The sequence below is a fragment of the Colobus angolensis genome, unplaced genomic scaffold, assembly GCF_000951035.1.
Source record: "Colobus angolensis palliatus isolate OR3802 unplaced genomic scaffold, Cang.pa_1.0 Scaffold3, whole genome shotgun sequence".
NCBI classification, from domain to species: Eukaryota; Metazoa; Chordata; class Mammalia; order Primates; family Cercopithecidae; genus Colobus; species Colobus angolensis.
Window position 1 is genome coordinate 16,186,286 of NW_012116265.1, and position 13,597 is coordinate 16,199,882.

A 13,597-nucleotide genomic window follows, 5' to 3' on the forward strand; every position below is an offset into this window, starting at 1 on the left:
CACTGCTCATCCTGTTCGCCTTCCCTAAAATTTTCTTTTCCTTTTTTTTTTTTTTTTTTTGAGATGGAGCCTCACTCTGTTGCCCAGGCTGGAGTGAAGTGGCACAATCTTGGTTCACTGAAATCTCCGCCTCCTGGGTTCAAGCGATTCTCCTGCCTCAGCCTCTCGAGTAACTGGGATTACAGGCATGCACCACCACACCCAGATAATTTTTGTATTTTTAGTAGAGATGGGGTTTCACCATGTTTGGCCGGGATGGTCTCGATCTCTTGACCTCATGATTCACCCGCCTCGGCCTCCCAAAGTGCTAGGATTACAGGCATGAGCCACTGTGCCTGGCCTACTCCTAAGTATGTAACCAAGAGAAATGAAAGTTTACGTCCACAGAATGATTTGTATGCACACACACACACACACACACTATATATATATTTTTTTTGAGACAGAGTCTTGCTCTGTCGCCCAGGCTGGAGTGCAGTGGCACCAGCTTGGTTCACTGCAAGCTCCACCTCCCAGGTTCACGCCATTCTCCTGCCTCAGCCTCCCCAGTAGCTGGGACTACAGGCGCCTACCACCATGCCTGGCTAATTTTTTTTGTAATTTTAGTAGAGATGGGGTTTCACCGTGTTAGCCAGGATGGTCTTGATTGCCTGACCTTGTGATCCACCCACCTCGGCCTCCTAAAGTGCTGGAATTACAGGCGTGAGCCACCGCGCCCAGCCTGTACACACATATTTATAGCAACTTTATTTGTAATAGCTCCAAACTAGAGACAATCCAAATGTCCATCAATCGGTAGATAGATAAATAAACTGCGTGCATCCATACAATTAAAACTACTTGACAATGGCCAGGCGCAGTGGCTCACGCCTGTAGTCCCAGCACTTTGGGAGGCCAAGGCGGGGTGGATCACGAGGTCAAGAGATTGAGACCATCCTGGCTAACATGGTGAAACCCGTCTCTACTAAAAATACAAAATATTAGCCGGGCATGGTGACGGGTGCCTGTAGTCCTAGCTACTCAGGAGGCTGAGGCAGGAGAATGGTGTGAACCCGGGAGGCGAAGCAGGCAGTGAGCCGAGATCATGCCACTGCACACCAGCCTGGGTGACAGAGCGAGACTCCGTCTCAAAAAACAAACAAACAAACAACAAAAAAAACTACTCGGCAAAAAAAGGAAGAAAGATACAAGCTACAACATGAATAAATCTCAAAATATTATGCCAAATGAAAAAAGCCAGACAAAGAAAGAATATACTACATTATTTCATTTATATAACATTTTCGAGAATGTTAACTAGTCTATAAGACAGGAAGTCTGGGAGAACAGTGCAGGAGGAGAAGGATTCCAAAAGGACACCAGGAATATTTTGAGGATGATGGATACGTTCATCATTCTGATTGTAGAGATAATTTTACAGGTAGACATATATATATATATGTCAAAACTCATCAAATTATACACTTGAATATATGCAGTTTACTATTAATTATACTTCAATAATGCTGTGAAAAATATTGTACTGAAGGATTGTAATAGTTAAGGTGCTTTAAGTTCCAATTTTTAAAAAACACAAAACTTCAACTGCATAAACAACTAAAGAGAATTTCTTGACTCAGCGTAACTGAAATGTCTAGTGTGGGCCTCATGCGTGGTTTGATCAGAGCACCAGCTCCATGTGTCTGTGAGCTTCTCTGCTCACTTCCTGATGTTGCTTTTATTCTTAGTAGGGTTTTTCTTGTGGTAACCAAATGGCTGTAGCAGTTGTAGGTCTCCCATTCACATATCACACCTTCTGGGAAAAGAGATAGGTTTCCTTCCCCCAGTCATTGAACCAAAATCTCCAGTCATAAGTATGATTGAATCAACTACATTCTTGTGTCTGTCCATAAACCACTCCCTGTTGTCAGGGTCTGGGAAATAGTCCACCCTCTAATAAATGACAGCTCACCAGTGAAGGAAGAGTGGAATAGATGCTGGAGAAGCAACCACCTGAAATGCAGGATATGGACCAGTAGATAAGGATGGGGTGGTCAGCATGGGAAAGGGCGGTTTGGATTAAAATAAAAGGCGACTCTAAAGTTGTCATTTATGCCTTAAAATATGCTGTTGATATAACAGAGAAATGTACTATATGTTGAAATGTTCAACTGTCAGGTCTTAAAGTCGATACAAGAAAGTTCCTGGCCGGGAGGGGTGGCTCACGCCTGTAATCCTGGCACTTTGGGAGGCCGAGGCAGGTGGATTACCCGACGTCAGGAATTCAAGACCAGCCTGGCCAACATGGTGAAACCCCATCTCTACTAAAAATACAAAAATCAGCCGGCCATGGTGGCTAGTGCCTGTAATCCCAGCTACCCAGGAGGCTGAGGCAGGAGAATCGCTAGAACCCAGGAGGTGGAGGCTGCAGTAAGCCAAGACTGTGCCCACTGCACTCCAGCCTCAGCAACAGAGTGAGATTCTGTCAAAAAAAAAAAAAAAAAAGTTCCTTTCCCTGTCAACTCTTTTTGGCATCCCTGTTGCATTCCCATTGCCTACTCTAATTCCCATACTTTTTGGGACATTTATTGAAAGAACCTGTCATGTGGCTTTAGAGTCATTGGGAGCATAAACATCAGAATAGTCTTCTTCTAGATATAGATTAAAATGGCCCACCAAAATATTAGGCACCAAAAATTGTTGGTTTTGGAAGTGGTACAAGATAGAGAAAAAATGTGAGAAATAGTTGGCAAATATTGAGGGTAGAGGAAGAACCCCAAAGACCATTTTAAAAGAAGTTATGTTGTCCATGAATATGTAACATTGCAAAGTAAATATAAAGAAAGTGATGGGGACAATAGCTAAATCTTCTAAGGGTTCTATGATGAAGTGGAAAAGAATGACAGCTTTACCTTCCACTTATTCTGTTTAAATATGCAAATTCCATCACATCATTGAATGCATATATCACATTGCCTAGGAACATACGCAATTTCTTATTTATGTCTTCTTTTTTTTAAAAAAGCAATTTTTTTTTTATGGAGATATACTTCACATTCAGTACAATTCAATTTTTGCCATTCACAATATATAACATTCAGAGTTGGTGGTATGTTGTCTTACGAGTCCTTTATTGCTCTTTTTTTTGGGGGGGTGGGGACAAAGTCTCACTCTGTTGCCCAGGCTGGAGTGCAGTGGCACCATCACGGCTCACTGCAACCTCTGCCTCCTAGCTTCAAGTGATTCTCCTGCCTCAGCCTCCTTCGTAGCTGGGATTACAGGTATGCGCCACCATGCCTGGCTAATTCTTTGTATTTTTAGGGAGATGAGGTTTCACCGTGTTGCCCAGGCTGGTCTTGAACTCCTGACCTCAGGTGATTCACCCACCTCAGTCTCCCAAAGTTCTGGGATTACAGGCGTGAACCACTGTGGCCTGCCCTTTATTGCTCTCTTAGACAGTTAATTCTCTGTCTGTATTTCTATTTTTCTTATACAACTACATATACAAAGAATGTTTATTAATGGCTTTAGGATAATGATTTGATGAAGATGAAGATATCAATCACTTAAATCAGTTAAGTAAACACACAGAACAGACAGTGACCATAGGGAGGGATTAATTTGAGACAAATTTGGCAGGTCGGATTTGTGGAGAGGGAGAGTTTAAACGCAGTGTTCCTAGTAATATCATCTGAAAATGCTGAGACTGGCATTCCTACTTCCTGCTTCTTACTGTCGTAATCATATGTAACACGATCAGTGCAATGGACATCTGTGACTTATGCCTACTCAGTACCGTGTTTTCTGGCAATACCATCCATCTTCTCCCAGTGGAAAACCATTGGTCTTCCCTTCTCTGAGCCTGTGGCTCAGAATTGGTGGAATGGGTGGACACAAGATTCAGGCCTGGCCAATCAATTCAACACTCACCTGATGCATGTGACCCAAGCTGGGCCAACAGGAGTCTACTTAGGAATCTCGAGAAGACTACAAAAAACAGGCAGTGTCTTTCAGCTGAAGTTTTAAGCTGACTGAATGGAAGCTTGCCCACTACAAGCCATCTTTGCCATCACATGGTGGCAGCCTTTCTGGGAATAAAGCTAATTCAGAGGGACCCCAAGCTGGGGATGGAGACAGATTTCTTTCCTTTTTTTTTTTTTTTTTTTTTGAGCTAGGTTTCTGATGATATCATTTGAGTACCTGGTCCAATCAGATCTACCCTTAGTTTTTGGTTATGTGAGTCAGTAAATCGTCTTTATGCTTGGCCGGGCGCGGTGGCTCAAGCCTGTAATCCCAGCACTTTGGGGGGCCGAGACGGGCGGATCACGAGGTCAGGAGATCAAGACCATCCTGGCTAACACGGTGAAACCCCGTCTCTACTAAAAATACAAAAACTAGCTGGGCGAGGTGGCGGCCGCCCGTAGTCCCAGCTACTCCGGAGGCTGAGGCAGGAGAATGGCGTAAACCCGGGAGGCGGAGCTTGCAGTGAGCTGAGATCCGGCCACTGCACTCCAGCTCGGGCGACAGAGCAAGACTCCGTCTCAAAAAAAAAAAAAAAAAAAATCGTCTTTATGCTTAATCCAATTTAAATTGTGTCAAAGCTTGCAACTCAGAGTGTTGGCTAACATCACCACCATTATCATAATCTACATCACCATCCTCTCTCCTCCCTCTTGAAGCCAGAAGCAAAAGTCCACTTGCTTCCTGAAGCAGAACCTGAAATGATTGCAACATTCAGTCAGGTGAGTGCCCACAGGAAGTCCAGGGTGGCAGTGTGGGGTGTGGTGGAGGAAGCTCTCAGGTGCTTCTGGAGCAGAGGTAACTCAAGGCCAGAGACCTGCCATTGAGACATAGGCTTTGGCTGCCTATTCCTGGAGCACTCATCTGTATTATTGCAGAACTCCCATTGCAAATGCTTTGTTGGGTACAGATTAAAATCTCTACTAAGTGCTCAGCTGGCACCCTGGAGGTGTATAATCAGAAATCATCATTCCTCTTAAAGCTTCATGTTTGCATGCAAACATTCATTTAAATAGCTCAGGCCTCAAGATCATAATGCAATTCTAAACTCTTGTCCCAGGACCTGCCCAGTTTTGTGGATGCAAATATCGCCACTGAAAATAATCCAAAAACATTATCCAAGATTTTCCAGCAAAACTAGGGTCAGAAACCCAGGGAGAGAATTAGTCTATTTCACTTACTCTATTAGATTAGGAATAATGAAAGGGGAAAGAGCAGATACATTTCTTGTAAATCAAGACTGAAAACTCCGCAAGCGCAAAGACCATGTTTCTTTCTATTTATCATTGTATTTGTGACACCCAACATGATGGCCAGCAAAAAATACTTGTTGTACGACTGGCCTAATAGAAAATGAATGAATGAAGCATGAAAAGTTTGAAAAGGAGAGACCAGGCCAGGAGGTCAGGAGTTTGAGACCAGCCTGGCCAGCATGGCAAAAACCTGTTTCTACTAAAAACACAAAAATTAGCTGGGCATTGTGGCATGCATCTGTAATTCCAGCTACTTGGGAGATACAAGAATCGCTCAAACCCAGAAGGTAGAGATTGCAGTGAGCTGAGATTGCGCCACTATGCTCCAGCCTGGGCAACAGAGTAAGGTTCCATCTCAAAAAAAAAAAAGAAAAAAGAAAAAGAAAAGGGAAGACCAAATGATGCTCTCAGAGTCAGGTTCAAATAATATCTCTGCATTGCCTATCTCTGGTTTTTGTGCAAAAGTAGATTACTTCTGAAGGGCCCTTTCCATTTCATCTTATGTTCTTCTTTTTTTCTTTTTTCTTGAGATGGGGTCTTACTATGCTGCCCAGGCTGGTCTTGAACTCCTGGGCTCATGTGTTCCTCCTGCCTCAGCCCCCTGAAGAGCTAAGATTACAGGTGCATACCAAAATACGCAGCTCTATCTTGTGATTCATCTGCAGCATTAACTGATAGAAAGGACATTGGCCATTTTTGCCTGCCCAGTGTCCATTCCCTTTTTCTATTAGGTCCCCCATTTCCTTTTAGGAAATCACCTCTTGTCATTTAACGTACTCTTCTTTTTTTTTTTTTTTTTTTGAGACGGAGTCTCGCTCTGTCGCCCAGGCTGGAGTGCAGTGGCCGGATCTCAGCTCACTGCAAGCTCCGTCTCCCGGGTTCACGCCATTCTCCTGCCTCAGCCTCCCGAGTAGCTGGGACTACAGGCGCCTGCCATCTCGCCCGGTTAGTTTTTTGTATTTTAGTAGAGACGGGGTTTCACTGTGTTAGCCAGGATGGTCTCGATCTCCTGACCTTGTGATCCGCCCATCTCGGCCTCCCAAAGTGCTGAGATTACAGGCTTGAGCCACCGCGCCCGGCCGGTACTCTTCTTAAGAGGGTGCATCTTGGTAAGCACCTCCCACCATGAAAAGTGAAGGAAACTTTTTTCTTCTGTTTGCACCTGTAAGGACCAATGCAACCTACACTCAAGTAAGCAGATACTCTCTCCAGTATTTGACTCTCGACCAAGTGACCCAAGAATGGAAGGGGTAGTTGGAAGTCATTTATTTTGGTAGGGGTGTTGCTAAGAGAAAAAACTCAAAGAAATTAAATTTAGCTGGGGCACAGTGCCTCGCGCCTGTAATCCTAGCACTTTGGGAGGCCAAGGTGGGTGGATCGCCTGAAATCAGGAGTTCAAGATCAGCCTGGCCAATGTGGTGAAACCACATCTCTACTAAAAATACTAAAATTAGCCGGGCGTGGTGGCAGGCGCCTGTAATCCCAGCTACTTGGGAGGCTGAGGCAGGAGAATCGCTTGAACCCGGGAGGTGGAGGTTGCAGTGAGCCGAGATCGCGCCATTGCACTCCAGTCTGGGGGACAGGAGCAAAACTCTGTCTTTAAAAAAAAAAAAAGAAAGAAAGAAAAGAAAAAAAGAAATTAACAGAATTTAACTGAGCAAATAATAATCCTCAAATTGGGCAGCCCCCATCCAGAATCAGAACATTCAGAGAGATTCCAGCACTGTCACATGTCAGACAGGATTTATGAATAGAAAAAGGAAAAAGGAAAGAAACATACAGAAAACAGAAGTGAGACATAGAAACAGTTGGAATGGTTATAGCTTGGCTTTTGCCTTATTTGAACACTGAACAGTTGGCTGCCTGTTGAGTGGTTGAAGTATGGTTTCTGTGATTGCCTGAGGCTTGGCTACTTGTTTGAGTTTTTTTGTTTGTTTGTTTTTGTTTTTGAGATGGAGTTTTGCTCTTGTTCCCCAGGCTGGAGTGCAATGGCACAATCTCAGCTCACTGCAAGCTCTGCCTCCTGGTTCACGCCATTCTCCTGCCTCAGCCTCCCAAGTAGCTGGGACTACAAGCACCTGCCAGCACACCCGGCTAATTTTTTGTATTTTTAGTAGAGACGAGGTTTCACTGTGTTAGCCAGGATGGTCTTGATCTCCCGACCTCGTGATCTGCCCGCCTCGGCCTCCCAAAGTGCTTCGATTACAGGCGTGAGCCACCGCGCCCAGCCCTAAATGCTTTTCTTAGTTCTCCAACTCTATGAGATATATCCCATTTTACAGATGAAGGAACTGAGTCATGGAGAGGTTAGGCAGCTTTGCCTAAATCATAAGGATTCTAAGTGCTGAAACTGATCTTCAATTACGGTATATCTGACTGCAGAGCTCTTGCTTCTAAGCATTGTGTGTAACCTCCCTCTCAAAGAATCTCAAAGCAGTGCTTACATGCTTACACAGGTGTGTATAAAGTTCATAGAGGAGAAAGCAACTAATTTTGTGGGGAGGTTGGGGTTCAAAACAGGCTTCACAGTTGAAGAGGTCTGAGTAATCTTGAAGGAAGAGAAGGGTTGTCTTCCTGGTGCCTAGCATAGAACTTTGCATATGAACACTGTAAAATGATGATCAAGCAGCTTATGCTTCTGGAAGGAGTTGTTTTCCTGTTTACATGGAGCCTGGGGTGTTTCCTACTGCCTACTGAAGCATCATTTTTGTGATTTAGCAATGGCATGTGAAGTAATCAGATCATCTGTATATCACCGATGCTCACAGAAGCCTGTAAGGTAAGTAGTACAGGTATACACTTTGTAAGATCAGTGAGGAAACCAGGGCTGAGTTTGCATGATTTGTTCAAAACTATACATGGTGAGTAAGTGGTAGAACAAGACAAGGGGCCAGACCCCTGAGGAGGGATTGGCTAACAGGTTCCTCTAATCTAGCCAGACTCCTTTACTCCTCTTAGCCTGCAGTTCAGGCTTTGCTCTTTCCAGACTCGGCACCTGAGTTTCTGAAGGTTTCCTCAGAATACCCTCCCCATCCTTCTCAGTTCCAGCCCTCCAAGTACCACTCATCTTCCAAGATCTATCTCATTGTGCATCTTCCTCGCAAGCCGTCTCCAAATTCATTCAGCTCACTCCCTAAGCTTCAGTTAAATCCCTTAGCCTTGCTTGCATCCAGATTCCTGCTCTGAAAACTTTCTACATGGTTAGACTCATCACTGCCATTCAGCTTCCCTCATCAGGACTCCTGTTGCCAAATCTCTCCAGCCTTAGGTTGGTCTTTAACTGTTGTTTTCTCGTCTCTCACTGAAATGTAAGCTCCATGAAGCACAGCCACGTGCTTCTTTTTTAGCCTTACACATACAGACGTATATTCACTTTAAGATCAATAGTGTTTGTCCTCAAATAGGATGTGTGGGATGCATGATCCCACCTTCTGTTAGATTATTCAGCTCCTAAGTCATGCAAAACCGATACCTTGTGGACCTCCTTTCTAAAGCTCCTGCAGGGTGGGGGAAGAATGCATGGATTCTCATAGGTGCATTTAGCAATTACTAGTAACCAACACCTAACGAATGCTTACTAATTGCTAGGTCCTGTACAAAATACATTACATACATAAACTTATTCAATCTTCATGACAACTATTATTATCCCCACTGAACAGATGAAGACACATAGAGGTCACTCAGCTAGTAAGTAGCGCAGCTAGGATTTAAAACCCAGACCGACTCCACAGTCCATATTCTTAATTACGACACTAAATTCTTTATGGATAACAGAAAGTCTCTAATTGTAATGTAGATCAATTTCCTTGCTTTCTAACCCAATGGGAAGATGGAACTAAAAGGGTGAGAAAACAATATTTATTATACTCCTATTACAAGCCAAGTATTATAAGAGGTGCATAATGGGTTAATGACATAATTCTTGCAATAAGTCTAGGAAGCAGGAAGTATTAACTCCGTTTTAAAGAATTTGGCTTCTAAAGTGGTTAAATACAGTGCTCAAGTTTTAGCTTCCAGTTACCGGCAGAGTTGGAATTAAACCAGGTTTTCTAACTTTGAAGGAAAGACTTTAAAGGAGGCTGTATGGAAAACCCTGCCAAGGGCAAATGTGAAGGGCACGTGAAAAGACATCTGAATTATTACTTATAATAATTCAGAAATAGTGAATGTGTGGCGCAAATTGAAGAATGGTGAGAGATTGTCAAAATATCTATTCTGTAAATACTCACAAAGGAATAAGCTAATTAAATACGGGAGCTGCGGGTCTTGGGCTAGGACATAAAGCCCAGAACTTTCCGTGAGGCAAAGGCTGACACTGCGCAACCTGTCCTGGAGAACCTGGAAACCCGCTCTAGAGACTTCGGCTCAGCCCCTTTTCTTTCCTCACACTCTAATTGGCTACTTTTCCCTGGGCTCCGCCTCCTCCTCTGTCTGGACCATTAAACAGGCAAGCCCTACCCAGGACCTGGATGCGGCCTCCAATCAGGTGCCAGGCCCTGGAATCCCTCTAGAGAAGCCCCCTCTCCGGCGAGGCGCTTTGCTCTCGTCCGTGATTGGCCAGGCAGCAGCATGGGGTCCGCCTCCTTCTCTTCCAGATAGGTCAGCGGTCTTTAGGACCACATCCCTCTCGGCCGGTCCCTGCCGCTCTTTCCCTTCGCTGCGTGGCCTTGGGCGAGCCCGGTCCTCTGCGGAGAGCGCCCCGCCCTCTGTGAAGGCCCGCCCGGGAATTGGCGGCGGCGCTGCAGCCATTTCCGGTTTCGGGGAGGTGGGTGGGGTGCGGAGCGGGACTTGGAGCTGCCGCCGCCGCCGCTGCCGCCGCCCACAGATCCTGCCTTGCGCCTGGTGCTGCCAGGAAGATGCGGCCGGGGCCCGGAGGCTGCTGCTGTCGCCGCACGGTGCGGGCGAATGGCTGCGTGGCGAACGGAGAAGTACGGAACGGGTACGTGAGGAGCAGCGCCGCAGCCGCAGCCGCCGCCAGCCAGGTACTAGGGGCCCGCGCCGCGGGGCCGGGGTGGCGGTGCGGGCTGGCGGAGGGGCGGCCGAGCAGGGCGAGGTCTCCGGGCCATCCGCTGGGCAATCCGCCGGGTGGACGCAGCTTGCAGGTGTGAGCGGCAGTGTCCGGCCGCTGCCCGGACCTCCACGAGCCTGGAAGCTCAAGGACGGCTGGGGGCTTCCCCACGTCTCCGCGCCTGGAGGTCTTCCTCCCTTCCCTCCGGAGCTCTGGATTCTGCTCAGAGCCCCGGGTACGTTTCTCTGACCCATCCTGCCAGAAGTGTGTGCCGCCCCCAGGGGAAGCAATGAGGGACCCCTCGGACCCCAGTGGGAGCTACCCAAGGGCTCTCGAGGGTCCCTTCTCAAACCTCCGAGGTTGTTGCTTCCTCTTAAAGTCCTGCAGCCTTCCAAAGAAAACCACCCATGGGGTCCTTAAGAGGCAAAGAAAGTTAGGCGGTGGTGTCAGATGGAAACACACCCAGCCTCTCCCAACCACATTCTGGACTACCACGTTCGCTCCCCAAGCAGGACATTGGTCCGTAGGTCTGGCAGGGAATCCAAGCTGGTCCCTCGAAAGCATCATTCTCTTAAACTCTGCTCGTGGTGAGACTCTACCCTAGGCTCCAGGTTGAATTGGGTGGCTCCTTCGACCCTTTTCTGAACACGAGTGCTCTCACACAAGGGGATTGTTTAGCTTGGTGGTGACTTGCGATGACTATACTAATTAACCATGCTGAATCATCAACCACGTTCAGGCAGTTCTAAAATATTTTGAAAAGTTCTAAATTCAAGACAGTGCTTATTATCAACCTTACAGTGCTCTAGACTGACAAGTATTCTGTTGAAATGTGTTTTTAAAGATGAGCTGGTTAAAAAGATGCAAGATCGGTGTTCCTGGGAGAGAGTGTCGCGATAATTTCCAGTTGACTTTAATACGTTTAAGTCTTGTACAGATACTAAGGAACACTTAGAAAGTACCCTGTTCCCCTTTAGCAGGAGTGTGATCTTTGCAGTTTTGATAGGATGGTGATCTTAATTTGGCTTTAACATAAATATCTGGCAGGCTCCACCCCAGATGAGTAGTTATGATGGATAGATCTGTTACTGTTTGGTGTGAAGCAGAAAATGAAGCATTTTTCCAGGTCATGTGAGATATTGAGACTGAGAGTTGAGGGGAAAAATAAGTAAAACAGACTTGACCTCTCCTGAAGTTGTAAGGTGTCAAAGCGAAGTAATACACAGATCAAATGATTTGTTTTCACTTTTAAAGAAATAATTGTGTGAGGGAGGAAGTGATAACAATGAGCTCATTATAAGCAGTGGAATAGTTTGTCGTTTTCCTAGCAATATAAACGACTTATAAGACAAAATTGTTGTGGTATAGAATGTAATAGGGAAATTTAACGGGTAGGAGTTAGAAAATACATTGTAGGTGAATGAGTGAGGTATGAATTTTTTTTTTTTTTGAGATGGAGTTTCGCTCTTGTCGCCCAGGCTGGAGTGCAGTGGCGCGATCTCGGTTCACTGCAGCCTCCACCCCGTGGGTTCAAGCGATTCTCCTGCCTCGGCCTCCCGAGTAGCGGGGATTACAGGCGCCCGTCACCACGCCCGGCTAATTTTTGTATTTTTAGTAGAGATGGGGTGTCACCACGTTGGCCAGGCTGATTTCGAACTCCTGACCTCAGGTGATCCTCCTGCCTTGGCCTCTGAAAGTGCTGGGATTACAGGCGCGCCCGGCCGAGGTATGATTTTTTTTTAAATGAAAAAGGAAGTCAAGAGAGGTGTTAACGCTTCAGAGGTGCTTTGTGTTAAAATGCTGCTTTCAATCCCTGTGAGTTATGTTCTGATTTAGTAGGAAATCAAGGACCTTTCTCCCATAATCTCTTAACAATTTAGCATTTGTAGAATGATATTTCTTCAGAGCTTGTCAACTAATAAGGTGAAGAAATATCAAGGTACTAACATGACATTTTAAAATCTGTATAAATAACATTTGGTTGACTTTTGGGGACATGTTTTAGAAAAGTTTCACTCAAGGCACATTAGTGGCGTTTAAAAGAATGGTCTGTTGGAATGCTGTGAGGGCTGCAGTATCCCTTCTAGAAAACTACTTCTCACCAGTATTTTTTAAACAGACTTCAGATCTGGAGCTTTCTACACTCTCAGATGGAGGAATATTGTCTGTGAATTTTTTTCTTTCTTTTTTTGTACAAAAGAGAGATCTTGGTAATTACATGAGAGCTATACAATATCTTAACATTTTTTAAAAGTTGTTTTCATTTTAATTAAAGCGATGTGCTTGTGCTCCAACCTCTACCTGTCTTTCCCATTTTTCTGAAGGAAATGTTGCCAACTGTGCCATCAAAAATATGCATACAGCTGTGTGTCATGCTTTTACTAGAATATGAATTTAGAGTATAACGTGATTGAGATGTAAATTATTTTCCTCACATCTCCCACCATGTCTTTTAATGAACAGGAGAGAAGTCAGAAACGTCTAAGATCACTTTACACTCTCGAGCATGTTTCTGTGCTTGAAGGGGTGAATGAATGTATACAGTAAAAGAACAACTCTTGGATTTGTGTTTAGAATTTGATTAGCTAGATGCTGTGTTAAGGAGTTATGAAACAATCAGATATTGCTGTTTAGTGATGACAGTAGACACACAGTTTTCACAATAGTAGCAGCTGAACAATAAAGCAGTAATTTTTCTTCTTTGCTATTCAGATGAGTGGGAGGAGCACAAACCTTTATTTGAGGTAAAGTGTGGCAATTTGCCCAAGGGAGACTTTTACATTAGCATTGGAAAGAACCTTTGAGAGTTTATGTAATTCAGTCCTTTATCTCTTTGTAGGACTTGATTAAAATCAGTCTTGATAGAAAATTCTATGCTGTTTTTAAAGATCTCCAGGGAATTTGCAGCAAGTTTTTCTCTATAGCAAATTGCATTATTCCGTGATCTTAATTACCAGATTTCTTCTGTGGATTTAACATTTGATTAAGTAAATGCCATGTTTTGGTTGTCCCTGAAATACAATAGTTTATTCGTGTGTTTGTTTTTAAAACTCCATGTTAACAGCTCTTTTTAAAAGAGCTTCCATTTCTGTATAGAACTTTGGAGATTTAGGTTTTCCTTTTACTTTCCTCAATTAGTTAAAAAGTATGAAAGAAAAAAATTAACTACCTTTGAAACAGTTTTGACCCTAACTTTGTTCCCTTTGGGTGTAGTTTTTTTTTTTTTGGAGACGGAGTCGCACTCTGTTGCTCAGGCTGGAGTGTAGTGGCCGGATCTCAGCTCACTGCAAGCTCCGCCTCCCGGGTTTACGCCATTCTCCTGCCTCAGCCTCCC

At 44.7% G+C, this 13,597-nt stretch overlaps 1 protein-coding gene across 1 annotated transcript in view; it reads left to right on the plus strand.

Annotated features, from left to right (window-relative positions):
• Positions 1-9,914: 9,914 nt before the first annotated feature.
• The window catches only part of SPTLC2 (serine palmitoyltransferase, long chain base subunit 2), a 126,074-nt gene continuing 122,391 nt past the window's right edge, over positions 9,915-13,597 (plus strand). Inside the window, exon 1 of the mRNA XM_011949490.1 lies at positions 9,915-10,237. Coding sequence (XP_011804880.1) covers positions 10,112-10,237 — 126 coding nt within the window. The 5' untranslated portion in view covers positions 9,915-10,111. The remainder of the gene's footprint in view (positions 10,238-13,597) is intronic.